Source organism: Salmo trutta, chromosome 5, assembly GCF_901001165.1.
Source record: "Salmo trutta chromosome 5, fSalTru1.1, whole genome shotgun sequence".
Taxonomy (NCBI): Eukaryota; Metazoa; Chordata; class Actinopteri; order Salmoniformes; family Salmonidae; genus Salmo; species Salmo trutta.
The window spans coordinates 12,148,557-12,173,328 of NC_042961.1; the positions used below are offsets into that span (position 1 = coordinate 12,148,557).

The 24,772-nt window shown below is 43.0% G+C and overlaps 1 protein-coding gene across 2 annotated transcripts in view; it reads left to right on the forward strand.

Moving 5' to 3' along the window:
- Positions 1 to 24,772, forward strand: part of LOC115193660 (probable E3 ubiquitin-protein ligase HECTD2) — a 43,638-nt gene that overhangs the window by 11,261 nt on the left and 7,605 nt on the right. For both annotated transcript variants that reach the window (XM_029752526.1, XM_029752525.1), the window contains exons 5-18: positions 3,299 to 3,388; positions 3,556 to 3,620; positions 3,904 to 3,949; positions 6,033 to 6,142; positions 6,454 to 6,602; positions 6,931 to 7,054; positions 7,734 to 7,830; positions 7,975 to 8,082; positions 10,001 to 10,133; positions 10,826 to 10,914; positions 15,868 to 16,026; positions 17,532 to 17,606; positions 21,711 to 21,798; positions 24,320 to 24,426. In XM_029752526.1, coding sequence (XP_029608386.1) covers positions 3,299 to 3,388; positions 3,556 to 3,620; positions 3,904 to 3,949; positions 6,033 to 6,142; positions 6,454 to 6,602; positions 6,931 to 7,054; positions 7,734 to 7,830; positions 7,975 to 8,082; positions 10,001 to 10,133; positions 10,826 to 10,914; positions 15,868 to 16,026; positions 17,532 to 17,606; positions 21,711 to 21,798; positions 24,320 to 24,426 — 1,440 coding nt within the window. The remainder of the gene's footprint in view (positions 1 to 3,298; positions 3,389 to 3,555; positions 3,621 to 3,903; positions 3,950 to 6,032; positions 6,143 to 6,453; positions 6,603 to 6,930; positions 7,055 to 7,733; positions 7,831 to 7,974; positions 8,083 to 10,000; positions 10,134 to 10,825; positions 10,915 to 15,867; positions 16,027 to 17,531; positions 17,607 to 21,710; positions 21,799 to 24,319; positions 24,427 to 24,772) is intronic.

Consider the following 24,772-nt stretch of genomic DNA (forward strand, 5'->3'; position numbering starts at 1 on the left):
AAAAAGCAGCATTCGCAAATGGAGGATGGCTTTCACTTCAGCAGTAATAAATTCATGAACTTCTTTGAGGAAAAGATCATGATCATTAGAAAGCAAATTACGGACTCCTCTTTAAATCTGGGTATTCCTCCAGGGCTCCATTGTCCTGAGTCTGTACAACTCTGCCAGGACCTAGGATCAAGGGAGATACTAAAGTGTTTTAGTACTATATCTCTTGACATAATGATGAAAATAATCATGGCCTCCAAACCCTCAAGCTGCATAATGGACCCTATTCCAACTAAACTACTGAAAGAGCTGCTTCCTGTGCTTGGCCCTCCTATGTTGAACATAATAAACGGCTCTCTATCCACCGGATGTGTACCAAGCTCACTAAAAGTGGCAGTAATAAAGCCTCTCTTGAAAAAGCCGAATCTTGACCCAGAAATTATAAAAAACTATCGGCCTATATCGAATCTTCCATTCCTCTCAAAAATTTTAGAAAAAGTTGTTGCGCAGCAACTCACTGCCTTCCTGAAGACAAACAATGTATACGAAACGCTTCAGTCTGGTTTTAGACCCCATCATAGCACTGAGACTGCACTTGTGAAGGTGGTAAATGACCTTTTAATGACGTCAGACCGAGGCTCTGCATCTGTCCTCATGCTCCTAGATCTTAGTGCCGCTTTTGATACCATCGATCACCACATTCTTTTGGAGAGATTGGAAACCCAAATTGGTCTACATGGACAAGTTCTGGCCTGGTTTAGATCTTATCTGTCGGAAAGATATCAGTTTGTCTCTGTGAATGGTTCGTCCTCTGACAAATCAATTGTAAATTTCGGTGTTCCTCAAGGTTCCGTTCTAGGACCACTATTGTTTTCACTATATATTTTACCTCTTGGGGATGTCATTCGAAAACATAATGTTAAATTTCACTGCTATGCGGACGACACACAGCTGTACATTTCAATGAAACATGGTGAAGCCCCAAAATTGCCCTCGCTAGAAGCCTGTGTTTCAGACATAAGGAAGTGGATGGCTGCAAATTTTCTACTTTTAAACTCGGACAAAATAGAGATGCTTGTCCTAGGTCCCAAGAAACAAAGAGATCTTCTGTTGAATCTGACAATTAATCTGGATGGTTGTACAGTCGTCTCAAATAAAACTGTGAAGGACCTCGGCGTTACTCTGGACCCTGATCTCTCTTTTGAAGAACATATCAAGACTGCTTCAAGGACAGCTTTTTTCCATCTACGTAACATTGCAAAAATCAGAAACTTTCTGTCCAAAAATGACGCAGAAAAATTAATCCATGCTTTTGTTACTTCTAGGCTCGACTACTGCAATGCTCTACTTTCCGGCTACCCGGATAAAGCACTAAACAAACTTCAGTTAGTGCTAAATACGGCTGCTAGAATCCTGACTAGAACCAAAAAATTTGATCATATTACTCCAGTGCTAGCCTCCCTACACTGGCTTCCTGTTAAGGCAAGGGCTGATTTCAAGGTTTTACTGCTAACCTACAAAGCATTACATGGGCTTGCTTCTACCTATCTTTCCGATTTGGTCCTGCCGTACATACCTACACGTACGCTACGGTCACAAGACGCAGGCCTCCTAATTGTCCCTAGAATTTCTAAGCAAACGGCTGGAGGTAGGGCTTTCTCCTATAGAGCTCCATTTTTATGGAATGGTCTGCCTACCCATGTGAGAGACGCAGACTCAGTCTCAACCTTTAAGTCTTTACTGAAGACTTATCTCTTCAGTAGGTCCTATGATTAAGTATAGTCTGGCCCAGGAGTGTGAAGGTGAACGGAAAGGCTGGAGCAACGAACCGCCCTTGCTGTCTCTGCCTTGTCGGTTCCCCTCTTCCCACTGGGATTCTCTGCCTCTAACCCTTTTACAGGGGCTGAGTCACTGACTTACTGGTGTTCTTCCAGGCCGTCCATGGGAGGGGTGCGTCACTTGAGTAGGTTGAGCCACTGACGTGGTCTTCCTGTCTGGGTTGGCGCCCCCCCCTTGGGTTGTGCCGTGGCGGAGATCTTTGTGGGCTATACTCGGCCTTGTCTTCGGACGGTAAGTTGGTGGTTGTAGATATCCCTCTAGTGGTGTGGGGGCTGTGCTTTGGCAAAGTGGGTGGGGTTATATCCTGCCTGTTTGGCCCTGTCCGGGGGTATCATCGGATGGGGCCACAGTGTCTTCTGATCCCTCCTGTCTCAGCCTCCAGTATTTATGCTGCAGTAGTTTATGTGTCGGGGGGCTAGGGTCAGTCTGTTACATCTGGAGTATTCTCTTGTCTTATTCGGTGTCCTGTGTGAATGTAAATATGCTCTCTCTAATTCTCTCTTTCTCTCTTTCTTTCTTTCTCTCGGAGGACCTGAGCCCTAGGACCATGCCTCAGGACTACCTGGCATGATGACTCTTTGCTGTCCCCAGTCCACCTGGCCATGCTGCTGCTCCAGTTTCAACTGTTCTGCCTGCGGCTACGGAACCCTGACCTGTTCACCGGACGTGCTTGTTGCACCCTCGACAACTACTATGATTATTATTATTTGACCATGCTGGTCATTTACGAACATTTTAACATCTTGACCATGTTCTGTTATAATATCCACCCGGCACAGCCAGAAGAGGACTGGCCACCCCTCATAGCCTGGTTCCTCTCTAGGTTTCTTCCTAGGTTTTTGGCCTTTCTCAGGAGTTTTTCCTAGGGAGTTTTTCCCAGCCACCGTGCTTCTTTCACATGCATTGCTTGCTGTTTGGGGTTTTAGGCTGGGTTTCTGTACAGCACTTTGAGATTTCAGCTGATGTACGAAGGGCTATATAAATAAATTTGATTTGATTTGATTTGAATTTCGAGTCTCATAGCAAAGGGTGTTTTAATTTTTTTATATATTGGCAGAAATGTCTACATTCCTGTTTTTGCTTTGTCCTAATGGGGTATTGTGTTTAGATTGATGTGGAGAAAAAAATAACATTTTTAATCCATTTTAGAATAAGGCTGTAATGTAACAAAATGTGGAAAAAGGGAAGGGTCTGAATACTTTCCAAATGCACTTATAAGGTCCGAACCTTGTTTTGTTGGCATCGAGCAAGAATGGTTCAACACACACCACCATTGTTCAACACACACACACACACACACACACACACACACACACACACACACACACACTATATGTCCTCACTGCAGACAAGCCCAGGGTTTGGCTGTAGCAAGTACCTGTTGTTTGAGCTGTCGTTAAAAAGGCCTGAAATAAAAAAAATTTAACAATGAGAAAAGTACAATTTTCACCTCCTTTTCCTCCTTTCTTAGAGAGAAGCTAACGCCCCATTTAACACAACCGAGGATTCTGGAGTCAACTCAAAATTTTTGAATGCTGTTTATGATGCTTTACTCTGCACAGTAAGTACTGCCAACATTACCTTTCTATGGAAAAGGATACCGTATGACAAAACAAATGAAGTCCTATTCAGATTTTTTTACCATGAAAGTGCATCCTGAAACTAGCAGAATTTGGGTCATATTCATCCGATTTAGAGGTTAACTCATGTTTGTTTGTGTGGTTTTAGCCCCAAGACATCCAGAAATCAGTGTTGAAGGGAATCATTAACAGCCTATTGAGAGAGTGGAAAGGGTGAGTGCTGCTTTCAATTTATACCTCTACTACCATTTACTGTTACTATGCTACCTGTTGTTACACTGCAGCAACCATTTACCATAAATAGAGCATTGCTTATGAGAACTAAATTACATTTATACAGTTGGGCATCTAATTAAACACAACATTTATTTTCAAATTTGCTGCCACATTGTGCTAGTTTGGGGTAGCCTAAATAATGAAATAAGATGTCTCATTAGGCTGACTGTATACATTTTGATTTCCTCCTTTCGCTGAAAACGATGTGTTGTGTTTTCAGTCCCAGAACGAAAGATGACCTGAGGGCATACTTCATCTTAGTTCAGGTAACATTTACTCCTTAAGCTAACATCTTACTAAATACATGCACCAGTACATTTTGTTTGTAAAAGTTTCATTTTATAAGGTATAAATAATGTTTTCTGTTTGATGCTTTGTCTTTTGTGTTCAATTACCTTGTGAAAAAGCTTGGATTGGTGCAAATGCTCAGTAAATCCCCATTTTGTTAAACAGTTAATTTCAGGACAGAAATAAATGGCTATAATGCTCCCGTCATCAGATTTTTGGTTTCCATTAATCCCTGTCATTTCCTGTGGAAAGTGGGTTATTTTGTGCTTTCCAAACCACCACTGCCACAGGCTTAAAGGGACTGTTAGGGTCCCATATCCCCTGCGGTATTCTAGCCTCTGTGGTATTCTAGCCTCTGTAGTATTCTAGCCCCTTTGGTATTCTAGGCCCTGTGGTACTCTAGCCCCTGTAGTACTCTAGCCCCTGTAGTACTCTAGCCCCTGTGGTACTCTAGCCCCTGTGGTACTCTAGCCCCTGTAGTACTCTAGCCCCTGTAGTACTCTAGCCCCTGTAGTACTCTAGCCCCTGTAGTACTCTAGCCCCTGTGGTACTCTAGCTCCTGTGGTACTCTAGCCCCTGTAGTACTCTAGCCCCTGTAGTACTCTAGCCCCTGTGGTACTCTAGCCCCTGTAGTACTCTAGCCCCTGTAGTACTCTAGCCCCTGTGGTACTCTAGCCCCTGTGGTACTCTAGCCCCTGTGGTACTCTAGCCCCTGTAGTACTCTAGCTCCTGTGGTACTCTAGCCCCTGTGGTACTCTAGCCCCTGTAGTACTCTAGCCCCTGTAGTACTCTAGCCCCTGTAGTACTCTAGCCCCTGTAGTACTCTAGCCCCTGTGGTACTCTAGCCCCTGTAGTACTCTAGCCCCTGTAGTACTCTAGCCCCTGTAGTACTCTAGCCCCTGTGGTACTCTAGCTCCTGTGGTACTCTAGCTCCTGTGGTACTCTAGCTCCTGTGGTACTCTAGCCCCTGTAATATTCTATCCCACTGTAGTCGCATGTGAAGTGATACAGAGGCAGCCGTTCTGGCTCATTGGATTCAGTGGCAGGACTTCTTTCTGCTCTCACGTCAGTTTTGAAGATAGTTCTGGCTGTAGTGCAGTGAGTCTCTGTTTGTTTTGGTGGTCTAAGTGTCTGTGTTTTTCATAGAGAGACAGTAGTTATTGGTTTTGGTCTGATGTCTAGATGCTTATATCAGATGGTAGTGCGTTTTGCTGGTTCAGTGTGTCTTGTTTCATTGTGTTGTGGCAGTGGATGTTCTTCTATTCCAACAGTACACTGTGTCTCTGTTCTTCTTACACCTGGGCACTTTTTACTGCAGCAGTAGTTCTGTCTGTTGGTCTAATGCCTAGCTGTACAGTACATTGGCCAGGTTAAGCAAGACAGGCTGGAATCCTTAGGCCTCCTCCCTCTCCATACACCCCATTGACTCCAGTCGTATGTCAGGCAGTCAGTCCACAGCAGCAGCAACAACTACTCTCTGTGCCCCGAGCTAGCTGTGTAAGTAGAGTCGTTGATTTCACTTCACCTGTTTCACTTCACATAAAATCTAGTAACCCTAGTCCGTCTAGGGAAAATGCTAAAGATGTCATTAATTGAAATACTCTGAGTAAGTCTGTACTTGCTGTAACTAACAGTGTAGGACAATTGTAAACAAGATGGGCTATAGAAATTCTGTTTTGTGTTCAATTTCCTGTATATAAGTGTAGGCCTATTCTCTTGTTACACGTTCGTGTAAAGAATGTGGGTGGATGTTTGACTGGGAGATACACGTCTGATCAGCCAGATCCCTGATGTCATGTTCCTTGTTCTCCATGGAGATTGGGTGAGGTCATCCTGGATTGCTGGAATGTCGGTTTCCTGTGTGATGCTGTTCTTTCGGAGAGGCTGAATGTTTTATGGTTTTCGCTGAAGTTCAGTGCATAGAAACCGATTAAATAGACTGGACCATAGTCAGCTTTTAAAGCTTTCTCTTGCCTCTCTTTTCTCTGTATTGGTGCAAGGCAATTTTGCAGTACATTCTGGATTTTTAGTACAGATGACATGTGTTTATTTGTTTTCTAGAACCCTCAGTATTCCAGCACCAGTACCTATGTGATCTATGCCCATCTACTGAGACAGATAGCTGCCCTGTCCGAGGCTGACCACCATTTCCTAGTGCACTGGTTTAAAAAGTAAGTGCAGTCTGCAAAGTGTGTCTTAAAGCCTCACCCATGCATGGATTATAAAACATTTATTACTATAAACCATGTGTTTGTTTCACAGTAACACAGCCCACAGTTATGAATAGGGGTTGAGTAGTGAAGTATTTGATCTTCATAGAGGTGACTAACACCCAGCCTGTATCCAGTTGGAGTAGGCGTTACACAGTCTCTCCCTGCACGCTGTCACACCCAAACACTACCTAAAGTTCACTATGGCCTGTGGTAACCTAAACGTAGTGTGTGTTTGCGTGTAACGCTTCCTGTTCCTCGCCCCTCCCCAGACTGTCTCCAAGGCGTTTCAGGCAGCTGGTGGAGCGTTTTCTTCACTTCATCTCCACTCGTCTGTTACCTGCTCCTCCTGATGAACTGCCCCCTCTGACCAGGTGCTCCTGGTGGATCCCTGCTGCAACCAAGGTCCTCGCCCTCTTCAGTAAGTCATGTCCACAACATCACGAACAGGGTATTTTACCCGGTGTACCCCTGGAGCTGTTCAGTGGATTCCGGGTAACCCCACAGTGCTACAATATGAGCCCTGTGTTATCTAGTATGTGCTGTTAATCATGATACACATAACAGAGACAAAGTGATAGTGTCATTGTTCAAGGGAGGCTGTAGGTTCAGGTGCTGTCAGGAGGGCCGGAGGGGTGAAGTGTTTTTTCATGCATATAGAATCTCTACCTAGATTCTATCTCGGGTGTAAAGTAATTTAGACATGTGTAGATAAACTCTAATGCCCTTGTATACACTGTCCCCACCAGATGCAGCTAACAGCATATCCACGCCTCCTATCATGTCCTTCACGGACTTCTACAACATCACCTTGGACCACATCGACATCATGGAGCAGTACCGCACCTGGCAGAGCCACGGCAACTCCAACAAGTGAGTCCCTAGTTTACAGGATCAACGCTCGGATCCTATATTCAGGGTCCAGTTTTTTCCTGACCAGGACATTTTCTGAGCCCTTCTTATAGGCCATAACTTATTGGTTAAACGTCTTCCAATTCTGAACATAGTTAGGAAGTCCTGCTGGGAAGATTGTAAACCACAGCATGTCGTTTTCCCATTTCCCATATCAGCCAGTGATTGACAGCACATGGTACTGAGAGCAGAACACACGGCACATTAGATATACTTCTCATAAGCTGCACATGTTTTTCCTTTCTCCCTGTGTGTCCATTCCAAGTTTTTGATGATACAGCTCCCTCTTGTGTGCCATACATCATATGAACAGCTAAAAGTGCGAATGCAGCGCTACTGAAGGATAGCTTTCCCCAGCTCTCCTCTCGCTGTGACAACCCTCAGTGGAACAGCTCTGAGTCAGAGCCGAAACTCAAAACAGAGCACATCACGCCTCCATATGGTGTGACCGTCAAGGGACACATATTATGGAGAGAGAAGGATATTGCACAATGATTCCTCTTTCTAAAGATGGAACTGATTGTGGAGCAGTCCAGAGACTGTGGGCTACTCTCTTCCTCTTTACGGAAATCCTCCTGCGTCCATATTTTATCATCTTCTTCCCACGTGCATTTTTTTCTTCCTATCTTCTTCTCCTCAGGTTCTCTTTCTGCCAGTTCCCATTTATCCTGTCAACGGTGGTGAAGAAAGCCATCATCCAGAGAGACTCAGAACAGCAGATGATAAGCATGGCCAGAGTGAGACACAGCCTATTATCTTCGGTCAACTTTCCTCTATCAACACAGTTGTCCCTGAGCTGTGCATGAACTGAGATGCATATGATGTACAGTGACCTCCATTCATATTAACCTTTTCGTTATGTGTTTTTTCTCTCTCTACAGCAAAGCCTGGTGAACAAGGTCTCTCGCAGGCAGAGAGTGGACATGAACCTGTTGTTCCTCAACATCAAGGTACGACGAGCCCAGCTACTCAGCGACTCATTGGATGAGGTAAGACCTAACACAACAAGCGTTGGGTGTGGTCGAGACGTTATTAAAACACTGTCCTCTGTAAAAAAATATATATATATATCTTTATATATCAGTTGAAGTCGGAAGTTTACATACACTTAGGTTGAAGTCATTAAAACTAATTTTTAATCACTCCACAAATTTCTTGTTAACAAACTATAGTTTTGGCAAGTCGGTTAGGACATCTACTTTGTGCATGACACAAGTAATTTTTCCAACAATTGTTTACAGACAGATTATTTCACTTATAATTCACTGTATCACAATTCCAGTGAGTCAGAAGTTTACATACACTACATTGACTGTGCCTTTAAACAGCTTGGAAAATTCCAGAAAATGATGTCATGGCTTTAGAAGCTTCTTATAGGCTAACTGACATAATTTGAGTCAATTGGAGGTGTACCTGTGGATGTATTTCAAGGCCAACCTTCGAACTCAGTGCCTCTTTGCTTGACATCATGGGAAAATCAAAAGAAATCATCCAGGACCTCAGAAAAAAGCCGTCATACCGCTCAGGAAGGAGACGCGTTCTGTCTCCTAAAGATGAACGTACTTTGGTGCGAAAAGTGCAAATCAATCCCAGAACAACAGCAAAGGACCTTGTGAAGATGGTGGTACAAAAGTATCAGGTACAAAAGTATCTATATCCACAGTAAAACGAGTCCTATATCGACATAACCTGAAAGACCACTCGGCAAGGAAGAAGCCACTGCTCCAAAACTGCCATACAAAAGCCTGACTACGGTTTGCAACTGCACATGGGGACAAAGATTGTACTTTTTGGAGAAATGTCCTCTGATCCGATGAAACAAAAATAGAACTGTTTGGCCATAATTACCATTGTTATGTTTGGAGGGAAAATGGGGAGGATTGCAAGCCACAGAACACCATCCCAACCGTGAAGCACGGGGGTGGCAGCATCACGTTGTGGGGGTGCTTTGCTGCAGGAGGTACTGATGCACTTCACAAAATAGATGGCATCATGAGGATGGAAAATTATGTGGCTTTATTGAAGCAACATCTCAAGACATCAGTCAGGAAATTAAAGCTTGGTTGCAAATGGGTCTTCCAAATGGACAATGACCCCAAACATACTTCCAAAGTTGTGGCAAAATGCTTAAGGACAACAAAGTCAAGGTATTGGAGTGGCCATCACAAAGCCCTGACCTCAATCTTATAGAGAATTTGTGGGCAGAACTGAAAAAGTGTGTGCGAGCAAGGAGGCCTACAATCCTAACTCAGCTACACCATCTCAGTCAGGAGGAATGGGACAAAATTCACCCAACTTATTGTGGGAAGCTTGTGGAACGCTACCCGAAACATTTGACCCAAGTTAAACAATTTAAAGGCAATGCTACAAAATACTAATTGAGTGTATGTCATCTTCGACTCACTGGGAATGTGATGGAAGAAATAAAAGCTGAAAAAGATTATTCTCTCTACTATTATTCTGACATTTCACATTCTTAAAATAAAGTGGTGATCCTAACTGACCTAAGACAGGGAGTATTTACTAGGGTTAAACTGAGTTTAAATGTATTTGGCTAAGGTGTATGTAAACTTCCGACTTCAACTGTGTGTGTGTGTGTGTGTGTGTGTGTGTGTGTGTGTGTGTGTGTGTGTGTGTGTGTGTGTGTGTGTGTGTGTGTGTGTGTGTGTGTGTGTGTATATATATATATTTCCTCTTTATGAAGTTATCTGGTTCTAATGGTGACAGAAACCACATAACACTACAGCACAGAGCCGTTAGTGGACCCATTGCTTCCCCCTCTAAAGCCCATCTGGTATTTTGCTCTGGAGGTTCGGTCACCACGGCTTGATTTGGAAAACCGTCCTGGCCGTAAAACGCAGGGTTTGTGTCTCCCCTCCCCCTCCACCCCTCCCTCGCCTTGTCCAGCTGAGCAGGAAGAGAGCAGACCTGAAGAAAAAGCTCAAGGTCACTTTCGTAGGAGAGGCGGGGCTCGACATGGGCGGCCTCACCAAGGAGTGGTTCCTGCTGCTGGTTCGACAGATTTTCCACACTGACTATGGTGAGACATGGAATGCAGGACAGAATATATTGGCCTCATTTAGCAACTTTCACATAGAATCCATATATTGCTTAAAACCCATGCAAGATTCATCAAATGTTTCTCCCTCTCATTTGAGATACTGGAAGAAATGGAAATCAAATCAGCTTTTATTGAAATCTCAGCAGAATTAGAATATTAGCCATAAAGCCATTCTCACACTGCCAATAAAAACCTAATAACTGTGAAACATTGGCATGAGCTTGTTGCTTTTGGAGTCATTGAGTCTCTCTTTCTCCTTCTCTCTGTCCTCCAAGCCCAGTTATTCTTTCCATCGATACATTTTCAGAGATGTGGGCTGCTTGCCTAGACTATATGAAAACTGTGCCCGCTCATTAAAAACGCGAACCAACCCATCTACACTCAAGTTTTTTTTTTCTTGTCAGAAAGTTAATGTCAGCTTTTCATAGCCCAGCTATAAAGGGCACAATAATGTTTCATGTTTGAAGGTCAGAGTTTTCATCTGGTTAAGGAAACTGTTGAATGCACCTGGGAATGTTTTCGGTCAACTTTTAGAATACTACTATATATAATATTATTAGACTAGACATTGAACAGACGTTTGTGTTACATTAGGCCTGTGGAGGGGTTTTCCCAGTCCCATTTATGCTCCTTTCACTGGATTATATATCAAACTTGTTTTGTTTTTTCAGGCATGTTCACCTACTTGAAGGATTCCCGTTGTCATTGGTTCAGCAGCTGGAAATGTGACAACTACTCAGAGTTTCAATTGGTCGGGACTGTATCCTTTCATTCCTAACCCAGGAATTACTGTGTCAACGGTTTCAGATATGCAGCAATCTGCACCACACACACAGATGAGGCAGTGCTGGAAACCCACACTGGAGAAACTGATACTTCATGTATTTGCGATGCTATAAATCAGTCTAACCATTGCAATATATGCTTATTATCTATACTTAATAGGACTTAGATGACATTTTCACTGTATTATGTAAACCCCTTTTGCGAGACATGAACAATAACAGAATCTTCATGATATAATGTTAAGCATGAGGTTGTTTCCTGCGTTCAATAAGTAAGAGATACGAAAAAGTAACATTTCAAACTACTGAACATAACATTCCTAACACTCCTGAGATAAAGCTGATCTGGACAGCTGGTCTGTCTATATGTTAGGATGCCAGCGGCCACCTAATCATCATATTGACCTAGTAATGCCGTTACATTCATATGTCATGTCAGTGTAAGCCAACATAATCTGACAACTTGTCCTCACTTAACCCACTGTACATTCCTATTTATCTATGAATGTTAAACCTGTTGTGTTTTAGTTATATATAGTTATACATATTTATTACATATACTTATATTGTAAACAGCCTGGAGTGGGCAATATCCTTTATCTGTAGATAGTCGTCCTTTGTCTGTAAAGCCCTCATTGAGTACTCATGACTTGCAAACTTTGACCTAGGATTGTCCTCTCTTGACTTGATCTACTGGGTTGTAGTGGCTGAAGAAGACACTGTCGATACAGAAATGGAATCCATGGGTGTAGTGGTGTTAGTGCTGTTAGTGTGAGATTTTAGGAAACTAAGCACTTGTTCTCATGGATACCATTTGTATGTCTGCATCCAGTTTGAAGGAAGTTGCTAACTAGCGTTGGCGCAATTGCTAACTAGTGTTAGCGCAACTTCCAGTCATTGCGCTAACACTAGTTAGCAATTGCGCCAACGCTAGTTAGCAACTTCCTTTAAACTGGATGCAGAGACATACAAATGGTACCCAGAGTCAGATGAACCCATGGATAAGTGGAAAAATCTCACTATCTATTTAATATTTTGTTAACTTTCACCTCAGTAGTTGGAATCATATCAAACATTTTGAGTGAGTCTGTCACTGTAAACGTTTGCCCCAGGTGTTGTACAGACTGAACAAAGAAATTGTTAAAAGTAGTGGAAGTAGCTATCCTCGACCAATCTTCCATCAACTTTCAGTTTTATATCTCCCTTTAATGTCCCATGCCTCTTAAACTATGTTTTTTCCAAATTTGTTTACAGTCACCTTTCGCCTCATTCATGACGTTAATGAAGAAGTCGGCTTTAGATTTTCTGAGCTCGAGGACGATCTTGTTGAATATCTTTGTGAACATCTAGTCCAATTGTTACTGCTTTCTGTAATGCACCATCTCTGTTTTCATTGACTGCCATAGGGTGTCAATTCATTGAAGTAAATTGCATTAGTGCGTTTTCAAGAGATGGCAATAAAACGTTTTAAAGAAATAGACTGAATACGTTTTCCCTTATGTTTCAAGGGAGTGATGTATTACCACATTGCGAAGTAGATCATATTCAGTTTATTCCTACCTACAGGTGAGCCGGTGCTTGTCAAAGCTCTGTGTTACATAACATTAGTCTGTGGCCTAGCGGGGCTGGGTGCTAGCTAAGTGCTAAATTAGCCAACCTGTTCCCGTAGTCTTGGCAGTCTGTCAGGTGGTCATGGAAAGAACATGGGGAGAATCTTTGAGAGGAACCAGGCTCCAAGGGGTGGCCAGTCCTCTTCTGGCTGTTCCGGGTGGAGATTTAAAGGGATAGTGTGAGATTTTGGCAATTAAGCCCTTTTTCTACTTGTCCACAGTCAGATGAACTCCTGGATACCATTTGTATGTCTCTGCGTGCAGAACAGGCCAAGAGTTATAGATCTGAGACTACATCTGAGGCCTCTGAATCCCTCTCCTACTCGAGAGCTCAAGGCAGTAAAAGGCAGCCTGTCAAATAAAAGCCAGATGGATGAGGAAGGGTCCTCTTATAGCTCACAGACTTTGATACGGATGGTGGATCACAGCCACTTACCTCTGAGATTTGTTTACACTGAAAGTGTATTTCCATGATGTTAGAGTTGTGCTTTGCACGGTGCAGAGAGGGTGCACACTGCATGCTGTTCCTACTTTGTGCATGTTGTTTGGAGTTTTTACACTTTGCAGTAGTCTTGTGCTGGAATTGAGCCTGCATATTGCTTTAACTTGCAATGGGATGGATAGAGACACGTGTTGCAAAACGAGACTACAGGGACAGCTTCAAAGGAAGAGATTATTCAGACGGAGGGAGATTTTGACAGAGAGAGATTGTAGAGACAGACATTTGAAGGTCGCCAGTTTACATGTTACATTTTAGTCATTTAGCAGACGCTCTTTACCAGAGCAACTGACAATAGTGAGAGCATACATTTGTATACTTTTTTCAAACTGGTCCCTTGTTGCAAACGCCATCCTCTATCAACTGAGCCACATGGGACCACTGACATTACTGCAATGAGCCACACGGTTGTCATTACCTCTCTGATTACCTCCCCCTGTCACAGACATAATGTCAAGTAGTCTGTCTGTTAGCGTATCTACAACCAGCTCCTGTATTGATATAGCCTTCCAGGCTACTGTCTCTCAAAGCACATAGTATATACAGCTCAGTATGAGCCCTTTAGCCTACTACAATGAACAAAAATATGAACGCAACAATTTCTAAGATTTTACTGAATTACAGTTCATATAAGGAAATCAGTCAATTGAAATGAATTAATTAGGCCCTAATCTATGGATTGCATGACTGGGAATACAGATATTCATCTGTTGGTCACAGATGAAAAAGCAAAGGTAGCGGCATGGATCAGAAAACCAGTCAGTATCTGGTGTGACTATTTGCCTCATGCAGCGTGACATCTCCTTTGCATAGAGTTGATTGTTGTATGTGGAATGTTGTCCCACTCCTGTTCAATGGCTGTGCGAAGTTGCTGGATATTGGCGGGAACTGGAACACACTGTCGTACACATCGATCCAGAGCATCCCAAACATGCTCAATGGGTGGCATGTCTGGTGTGTATGCAGGCCATGGAAGAACTGGGACATTTTTATCTTCCAGGAATTGTGTACAGATCCTTGCGACATGGGACTGTGCATTATCATGCTGTAACATGAGGTGATGGCTGCGGATGAATGTCACGACAATGGGCTTCAGGATCTCGTCACGGTATCTCTGTGCTTTCAAATTTCCATCAATAAAATGCAATTGTGTTTGTTGTGCGTAGCTTATGCCTGCCCATACCATAAACCCAGCGCCACCATGTAGCACTCTGTTCACAACGATGACAACAGCAAACCGCTCGCCCACATGCCATCTGCCCGGTACAGTTGAAACCAGGATTCATCCATGAAATGCACCCTTCTCCAGCGTGCCAGTGGCCATCGAAGGTGAACATTCAGGTCAAGTCCCTGGAGAGGACGACGAGAATGCAGATGAGCTTCCCTGAGACTGTTTCTGACAGTTTGTGCGGAAATTCTTCGGTTGTGCAAACCCACAGTTTAATCAGCTGTCTGGATGACTGGTCTCAGATGATCCCACAGGTGAAGAAACTGGATGTGGAGGTCCTGGGCTGGCGTAGTTACATGTGGTCTACGGTTGTAAGGCCAGTTGGACGTACTGGCCACCCGATACTTGTTTAGTAGAGAAATTAACATTCAATTCTCTGGCAACAGTTCTGGTGGACATTCCTGCAGTCAGCATGCCAATTGCATGCTCCCTCAACTTGAGACATCTGTGGCATTGTGTTGTGTGACAACTGCACATTTTAGTGGCATTTTGTCCCCAGCAGAAGGTTCACCTGTGAAATGATCATGCTGATTAATCAGCTTCTTGACATGCCACACCTGTCATGTGGATGGATTATCTTAGCAAAGAAGAAATGCTCACTAACAGGGATGTAAGCAAATCTGTGTACAGAATTTGAGAGAAATTTGCTTTTTGTGCGTATAGAAGATTTCTGGGATCTTTTATTTCAGCTCATGAAACATGGGGGACCAACGCTTTATATTGCGTTTTATATTTTTGTTTAGTATATTAGGTCTTTGCCCTCAAATTCCCCAAAATAACGTTGTGTGAAGCTCCTTCCCTCAGTTTTGCCTAATATTGTACGGTGAGATTTCCAACTGTTGAAGTACTTGGAAAGCCAATGACATTAGAGTTTCAGAGTAGGTGGCGGTGTATTACCATCACTACGGCAACCCCGTTGAATTTCTCATGGTTCTGTGAGTGTGAAAGCGTGTTCACAAAAGTGTGTATGTGTGTATGTCTTAGAGTGTTGCGCGTGTCTGTGCAGTTTGCATACATGTGTGTTTGTGTGGGTACTCTTGAATCCAGGCACCCACTGTACCTGCAGTTAACACATTATAAAGTGATCTTTGTGTGGGCTTTAACTCTGAAATACATCCAGAGTGGCTCCCTCATTTGGAGGCAATATGGAGACTAGGCAACTAGGAACGTGTGTGTGTGTGTGTGTACGTGTATGCGTAGTTAATGGGATAAATGTCCTGTCCACCTGCTGGGTTTTGTGGGGAAGGGGCGGTGGCTGACGTAGTCTGAACACACACAGTAACACAATGTAGTCATTTACTCTGTCCTGGTGTAATTTAGAAACACTCTTCGTGCAGTCTGGTCTCTGTGTGCTTACTGGGCATCAGCCCAAACATTCACAGTTGTATGGTACTGTACGTTATGTTCAAGTTTCCTGTATTATTGTGTTGCGCTAATACATACATTAATGTCACTGAGTCTGTGTATTGTTAGAAGGCTCAGGATAATAGCTTTTTGATATAAGACACTTATCCTGCTTTGGTGAACACTGATCACCTAAAATGGCCTGATCTGTCTGTTAATCAATGTCTGGTCCTTGACTCTGTGCCAGCTCATGGGTCTCGCTGTGTACAACAGCATTGCTCTGGACATCCACTTCCCTCCTTACTGTTACAAGAAGCTCTTGACTCCACCCATTGTGCCATGTGACCAGAATACTCCCATCGGCATGGCAACCGCCACCCTGGGCGACCTGCAGCAGGTTATGCCGGTATGTCTTCTTTGATTGGTTCATCTGAAGCACAGCATTTAGAGTAAGAAATGTACTCATTAAGGATAGGTGTCCTCAATAGTAGGTCAGTCAGCCTACAGACCAGTGAGGATCACAATACCCTGTTTAACCAGCTGGGGGAACCACAGTTTAGCTTTTCTTTCTTTACTCCCAAATGTTTTCCTTTGGGCTGGATCCAATCTCTGAAACTCATCTGAATTCATAAAAATGTATCAGTATTTTTCATTCATTTTGTCCAATGTGAAACAACTCAACAGTCTCTTATTCTAAAATGTACACACCCATTGCTGAGATGGTGTTTCTCTCTTTTAATTGTTAAACTGTGCCAGATGTTTGCCTCCTAGTTTCTTGGGGCTTTTTTCATAGTTTCATAAGAGTGGGGTGTTGTTCTCTGCCCTGTCTGTCCTAAAAAACCTTTGTTTTAATAACACTGTGGCTTTGATGAAGCAGGGTGGCTGGCCTGGCATACTCCCAGTGCCACAGTAATGCTGCCCTGGCTCCCTGTGGGGCATGAAAGGCAGGCACAGCCATGCCACTATACCACTGATCAGAGACTGTCCCTTCATCTTATGTAACTGCTTTGCAGCTGGGCTGATTCAAGTAGATGGTTGAAAGTCACTTTGCTGTACAGTCCCATCTGCAAAGGCAATTGACCTTTTGCTAAGCCCCGCCCCCCTTGGTTACTATTGCAATCTCTGACAACATTTTCATGGGAAGCCTATTTCCCCATATGAACCACTGGTGAAATCTCAAACTGTGTTTTTAATAAATAATAAAATTAAACACAGATTACCCCATGCTAATTAGCAAACTCTCGGGTATGTTGTGGTGGACTGTCATTACAATTGCTAAATGGGAACCTGGTAAAATTGTTTGTATTGTGGCTAGCCACTGAATGTCTCTGAATTCACTGTCCGTGTGTAGCCAAAGCTACTAACCATTTTTCGAGCCAGCTAGTCCTTTCAAATCGCATCCTGGTGTCGACAGCAGATGAGAGTTGTATTAATAACATGGCTGACTTAGCTAGCTAACATACATTTTTAGAAAACTGGCTAGCTAGCTAGTGTTAGCAAAGTTGGGTAGTCAATGAGAAGCTAGCAAACAATCTAACAAAAGTATAATTTCAGATTTTAAAATACTCCAACAGACTCTGCATTTCAGGAATCACAGTACCCCTGGTGCACTGTTCAATTATCTAACCAATAGTTTTTTGTTGTTGTTAAACTTAGTCTTTCCCACTGCCCTCACTGGCTTACATGTGTTTCACGTGTGTTGAATGGCTTGCTGAATACAACAGCTGATTAGCTTTAGAACAGAAGCTTGCTAACATAACATGCATATTCATACAGCACACATAGTAATACATGACCCGTGTCACGCTGTGTGCAACATACAACACAACACATTTGAAACACATTGAAACACGTTTGAAAGGAAATAATACAAGTGTAATAATAAAAGTGACAAAGTATTTGCTATTTCAGGATCTGGCTCATGGGCTTGGAGAGCTGCTCTGCTATGAGGGCAATGTGGAAGAAGACTTCTATCTGACCTTCCAGGTATGGACCTCTCCTATGTATTAACAGTGCAAGGCCAACAGTGCACTATAGAACAGGACACATTGAGCAGGACAAGTTCACCAAATTGCCCCAGTGAGAAATATGTAATTAAAAAAGTTCAAATGTACATAGATCAAAAAAATAAAAGGATCTTAGGCCAATTAGTTTGGCTAAAGTGTTCCCCAAACCTTCAGAAGGTTTTGGCCTCACAAGGTTTTAATTACATACTCCATCAAGATGACCGGGAGCTGTTTAATGATTTAAAGACTGACTCAGTTACATGACTTCATCAATTCAGTATTACAGTATGGTTGTTAATAGGTGGTGTGTCACAGGTAATAGGGCTACGTGTCATAGTGTGTGGGTATGGAGGGTCTGAAGGCTGTGGAAATGCATTCTCTCATGCCCTCCTCAAGACTAACACTCCAGTGCGAAAAGCAGTGACTATCACTGTGTCCGAATTGCCATTGGAAGCAGTGGGATTTGGGTGAGGCTTTGATTTTCATCATTAGTGATCATGAAACGTAAAGACTGAATCTGCGGTAGAGGTAGAAGAACGTCAGAGGTCAAAATCAATCCATCACCACTAATCATGAGTTAGGTGGTCACACCTCTGAACTATTATAAAATTGTGAGATAATGATTTTGGAAATGTGCATTTTGGCCTCTGAGTCGAGGCCCAAGGTTTCAGGGTCTTTCACCCTTTTACTGAAGCAGAGATATAATCACTGACCTGTATTCAGTTCCCAACCACCACCATCCATTACCCCTCTATGCTATATCTATAGACATACACTCATTGGCCAGTTTATTAGGTACACCCCTTTCAATAAAATGGTTCGCTCCTACAAACAGTGGCCGTGGCTTGCTATATAAAGCAGGCATCGAGGCATTCAGTTACTATTCGTTTAAATGTTAAAATGGGCAAAACGAGTGACCTAAGTCTCTGAGCGTGGGACGATCGTCGATGACAATGTTCCAGTATCTCAGAAACGGCCGGCCTCATGGGCTTTTCACGCATGACAGTGTCTAGGACCCTCAAACTCAACTCTTCACCTCGAAGCCAGTTCCACTGCGCTTTTTCATTGTTGCCTTCTAATCAGGGACAGATTTTAGACCTGGGAAACCAGGTGGGCGCAAATAATAATCAGGTAGAACAGAAAAACAGCAGGCTCCGGACCTCGTAGGGTAAGAGTTGAATACCCCTGGTCTAGGGTTTACCGAGAATGGTGCGACAAAAACATCCAGTCAGCGGCAGTGCTGTGGGCGAAAACAGCTGGTTGATGAGAGGTCGAGGGAGAATGGCAAAAATCGTGCAAGCTAACAGGCGGGCCACAAACAGGCAAACAACGGTGCAGGTACGACAGTGGTGTGCAGAACGGCATCTTGGAATGCACAACTCATCGGTCCTTGTCATGGATGGGCTATTGCAGCAGCCGACCACACCGGTTTCCACTCCTATCAGCTAAAAACAAGAAGAAGCGTCTCCAGTGGGCACTTGATAACTAACACTGAACAATATAGGAGTGGAAAAACATTGCCAGGTCCGACGAATCCCCATTTCTGTTGCGTCATAGTGATGGCAGAGTCAGGAGTTGTTTGTAAGCAGCATGAGTCCATGGTTCTATCCTGCCTGGTGTCAATGGTACAGGCTGGTATCGGTGGTGGAATGGTGTGGGGAAGATTTTCCTGGAACACGGTAGGTTCCTTGATACAAATTAAACAACGATTCCATGCCCTGAAGAATTCAGGCTATTCTGGAGGCAAAGAGGGGTCCGACCCTAGATGGGTGTATATCATATACATATCATATAGACATACAGTGCGTTCGAAAATTATTCATACCCCTTGACTTTCCACATTTTGTTATGTAAGACTTATTCTAAAATGGATTAAGTAAATGTTTTCCTCATCAATGTACACACAATACCCCATAATGACAAAGCGAAAACAGGTTTTTCCATTTTTTTGCACATTTATTAAAAAACAGAAATACCTTATTTAAAGTTTGGAAACACCTACTCATTCAAGGGTTATTTATTTGTACTATTTTCTACATTGTAGAACAATAGTGAAGACATCAAAACTATGACATTCTCTCAAACAGCTTCACCTGGAAGGTTTTTCCAACAGTCTTGAAGAAGTTTCCACATATGCTGAGCACTTGTGGTTGCTTTTCCTTCACTCTGCGGTCCAACTCATCCCAAACCATCTCAATTGGGTTGAGGTGAGGTGATTGTGGAGGACAGGTCTGATGCAGCACTCCATCACTCTCCTTGGTCAAATAGCCCTCACACAGCCTGGAGGTGTGATGGATCATTGTCCTGTTGAAAAACAAATGATTGTCCCACTAAGCGCAAACCAGATGAGATGGTGTATCGCTGCAGAATGTTGTGGTAGCCATGCTGGTTAAGTGTGCCTTGATTTCTAAATAAATCACAGACAGTGTCACCAGCAAAGCACCATCACACCACCTTCTCCATGCTTCACGATGGGAACCACACATGCGGAGATCATCTGTTCACCTACTCTGCGTCTCACAAAGACATGGAGGTTGGAACCGAAAATCTAAAATTTCGACTCATCAGACCAAAGGACAGATTTCCACCGGTCTAATGTCCATTGCTTTTGTTTCTTGGCCCAAGCAAGTCTCTTATTATTATTGGTGTCCTTTGGTAGTGGTTTCTTTGCAGCAATTCAACCATGAAAGCCTGATTCACGCAGTCTCCTCCTGAACAGTTGGTGTTGAGATGTGTCTGTTACTTGAACTCTGTGAAGCATTTATTTGGGCTGCAATTTCTGAGGCTGGTAACTCTAATGAACTTATCCTCTGCAGCATAATTAACTCTGGGTCTTCCTTTCCTGTGGCAGTCCTCATGAGAGGTCAAAAATGTTATAAATTGATTTGCATTTTAATGAGGGAAATAAGTATTTGACCCCCTCTCAATCAGAAAGATTTCTGGCTTCAGGTGTCTTTTATACAAGTAACGAGCTGAGATTAGGAGAACACTCTTAAAGGGAGTGCTCCTAATCTCAGCTTGTTACCTTGTTTAAAAGACACCTGTCCACAGAAGCAATCAATCAATCAGATTCCAAACTCTCCATCATGGCCAAGACCAAAGAGCTCTCCAAGGATGTCAGGGACAAGGTTGTAGACCTACACAAGGCTGGAATGGGCTACAAGACCATCGCCAAGCAGCTTGGTGAGAAGGTGACAACAGTTGGTGCGATTATTCACAAATGGAGGAAACACAAAATAACTGTCAATGTCCCTCGGCCTGGGGCTCCATGCAAGATCTCACCTTGTGGAGTTGCAATGATCATGAGAACTGTGAGGAATAAGCCCAGAACTACACAGGAGGATCTTGTCAATGATCTCAAGGCAGCTGGGACCATAGTCACCAAGAAAACAATTGGTAACACACTACGCCGTGAAGGACTGAAATCCTGCAGCGCCTGCAATGTCCCCCTGCTCAAGAAAGCACATATACATGCCCGTCTGAAGATTACCAATGAACATCTGAATGATTCAGAGGACAACTGGGTGAAAGTGTTGTGGTCAGATGAGACCAAAATGGAGCTCTTTGGCATCAACTCAACTTGCCGTGTTTGGAGGAGGAATGCTGCCTATGACCCCAAGAACACCATCTCCACCGTCAAACATGGAGGTGGAAACATTATGCTTTGGGGGCGTTTTTCTGCTTAGGGGACAGGACAACTTCACCGCATCAAAGGGACAATGGACGGGGCCATGTACCGTCAAATCTTGGGTGAGAACCTCCTTCCCTCAGCCAGGGCATTGAAAATGGGTCGTGGATGGGTATTTCAGCATGACATTGACCCAACACACACGGCCAAGGCAACAAACGAGTGGCTCAAGAAGAAGCACATTAAGGTCCTGGAGTGGCCTAGCCAGTCTCCAGACCTTAATCCCATAGAAAATCTGTGGATGGAGCTGAAGGTTCGAGTTGCCAAGTAGGCTATTTTTAAGCCCACATGTTTACCGTAAGTGAATGTTGACCATAAACTAATAAGCTTTGGCCTTTCCCAGGAAATCCACTCTCATCATTTTAAGATAATGACTGTATGTATCATTGTATCTAGGTTTTCCAAGAGGAGCTCGGGGTGGTCAGGTCCTATAACCTGAAACCTGGAGGTGACAAGATTCCAGTCAACAAACAGAACAGAAAGGGTGAGTAGGCCAATACTGTAGATTAATATATGAAGGGTACAGGATGTGCACAGGATGTGCTTTGTTTTGTTCCATCCCATCTCTAACGCAGCTGATTCAACTAGTCCTGTTCGTCAATTTAGACCACACCACAATAAAATCACACGTCGGGCCTCCGGGACCACATTTCTGTTAGAAAATCGGAGATGTGCCGTTCACTTTAAGCTAATTCCCCTTTCTGTGTATTTGTCTGTTCCCCATGTTATGTCACAATTCTCCTCTACCTGATGTCTAGTCAACTTACCCTTATACATACAGTGCATTCGGAAAGTATTCAGACCCCTTGACGTTTCCACATTTTGTTACGTTACAGCCTTATTCTAAAATGTATAAAATATTTTTACAATTTTTTGAATACTTAAGTGTGATATTAAAAAATATATATATTATAAAATAGCTTTTTTTGTTGCTTTGTCATCATGGGATATTGTGTGTTGATTGATGAGGGGGAAAAACTAGTTAATCAGTTTTCGAATGATGCTGTAACGTAACAAAATGTGGAATAAGTCAAGGGTTTTGAATACTTTCCGAATGCACTATATCGACCTCTATCACTCCAGTATCTCTGCACATTGTTAATAAGGTATTGGAACTGACCCTGTATATACAGGTGAAGTCGGAAGTTTACATACACTTAGGTTGGAGTCATTAAAATACATTTTTCAACCACTCCACAAATTTCTTGTTAACAAACTATAATTTTGGCAAGTCGGTTAGGACATCTACTTTGTGCATGACACAAGTAATTTTTCCAACAATTGTTTACAGACGTATTATTTCACTTATAATTCACAGTATCACAATTCCAGTGGGTCAGAAGTTCACATACACAAAGTTGACTGTGCCTTTAAACAGCTTGGAAAATTCCAGAAAATTATGTCATGGCTTTAGAAGCTTCTTATAGGCTAACTGACATCATTTGAGTCAATTGGAGGTGTACCTGTGGATGTATTTCAAGGCCTACCTTCAAACTCAGTGCCTCTTTGCTTGACATCATGGGAAAATCAAAAGAAATCAGCCAATACCTCAGAAAAAATGTCTAGTTCATCTTTGGAAGCAATTTCCAAATGCCTGAAGGTACCACATTCATCTGTACAAACAATAGTATGCAATTATAAACACCATGGGACCACGCAGCCGTCATACCGCTCAGGAAGGAGACGCATTCTGTCTCCTAGAGATGAACGTACTTTGGTGCGAAAAGTGCAAATCAATCCCAGAACAACAGCAAAGGACCTTGTGAAGATGGTGGAGGAAACAGGTACAAAAGTATCTATATCCACAGTAAAACGAGTCCTATATCGACATAACCTGAAAGGCCATTCAGCAAGGAAGAAGCCACGGCTCCAAAACTGCCATAAAAAAGCCAGACTACGGTTTGCAACTGCACATGGGGACAAAGATCGTACTTTTTGGAGAAATGTCCTCTGGTCTGATGAAACAACAATAGAACTGTTTGGCCATAAGGACCATCGTTATGTTTGGAGGAAAAAGGGTGACGCTTGCAAGCCGAAGAACACCATCCCAACCGTGAAGCACGGGGGTGGCAGCATCATGTTGTGGGGGTGCTTTGCTGCAGGAGGGACTGGTGCACTTCTCAAAATAGATGGCATCATGAGGGAGGAAAATTATGTGGATATATTGAAGCAACATCTCAAGACATTAGTCAGGAAGTTATAGCTTGGTTGCAAATGCATACAAATGCAAATGCATGCAAATGCATACCAAGCATACTTCCAAAGTTCTTGCAAAATGGCTAAAGGACAACAAAGTCAAGGTGTTGGAGTGGCCATCACAAAGCCCTGACCTCAATCCCATAGAAAATGTGTGGGCAGAACTGAAAAAGCATGTGCGAGCAAGGAGGCCTACAAACCTGACTCAGTTACACCAGCTCTGTCAGGAGGAATGGGCCAAAATTCACCCGACTTATTGTGGGAAGCTTGTGGAAGGCTACCTGAAATGTTTGACCCAAGTTAAACAATTTAAAGGCAATACTACTAAATACTAATTGAGTGTATGTATACTTCTGATCCACTGGGAATGTGATGGAAGAAATAAAAGCTGAAAAAAATCACTCTACTATTATTCTGACATTTCACATTCTTAAAATTAAGTGGTGATCTTAACTGACCTAAGACCGGGTATTTTTTACTAGGATTAAATGTCAGGAATTGTGCAAAACTGAGTTTAAATGTATTTGGCTAAGGTGTATGTAAACTTCTGACTTCAACTGTAGCTTCTTACTTTCTCATATTCTTATTTCTTATTTTATTTCTCGTGTGTTTTAGTTCTACCTTGTGTTTAGTGCTACGTTGATATCGATTACTGCATTGTTTGTTTTTGGAGCTTGTAAGAAAGGCATCACACTGTACTTGTGCACGTGACATTGAAACTTAAGACTTGAAAACTGAAACTTGTTTGAGTATGTGTCTCAATTTGTGGGTGCTTGAGTGATTTATTAAATTATTTTCTTCCTCTGCAGAGTATGTTCAGCTGTACGCTGGTTTCCTGCTTAATAAGTCAATTTACAAGCAGTTTGCAGCCTTCTATCGTGGCTTCCACAGTGTGTGTGCGTCAGACGCTCTGATGGTGAGTCAGGACTTCTCTGGGCTTTCTGTGGGGGTGGGGTTAAGGTTGGCTTGGCTCCCAGGTTCTTGGAGGGTTACAATAAGTTATTACAATAAGTTATTCACATCACTGTGGTCAGAACCTCCAAATGAAAGTTCTAATACAGGTTTTATAGTAAGGAGGAGATAAGCTAATATCAATATGTGTGCCTCACTGGAGGCTGGTGAGGGGAGAAGGGCTCATAATAATGGCTGGAATTTATTCCATTCCAGCCATTACTATGAGCCTGTCCTCCTCAATTAACGTGCCACTAGCCACCTGTGGTGTGCATGCATGCGTCTCACAGATACACAATTGTATGAAGGAG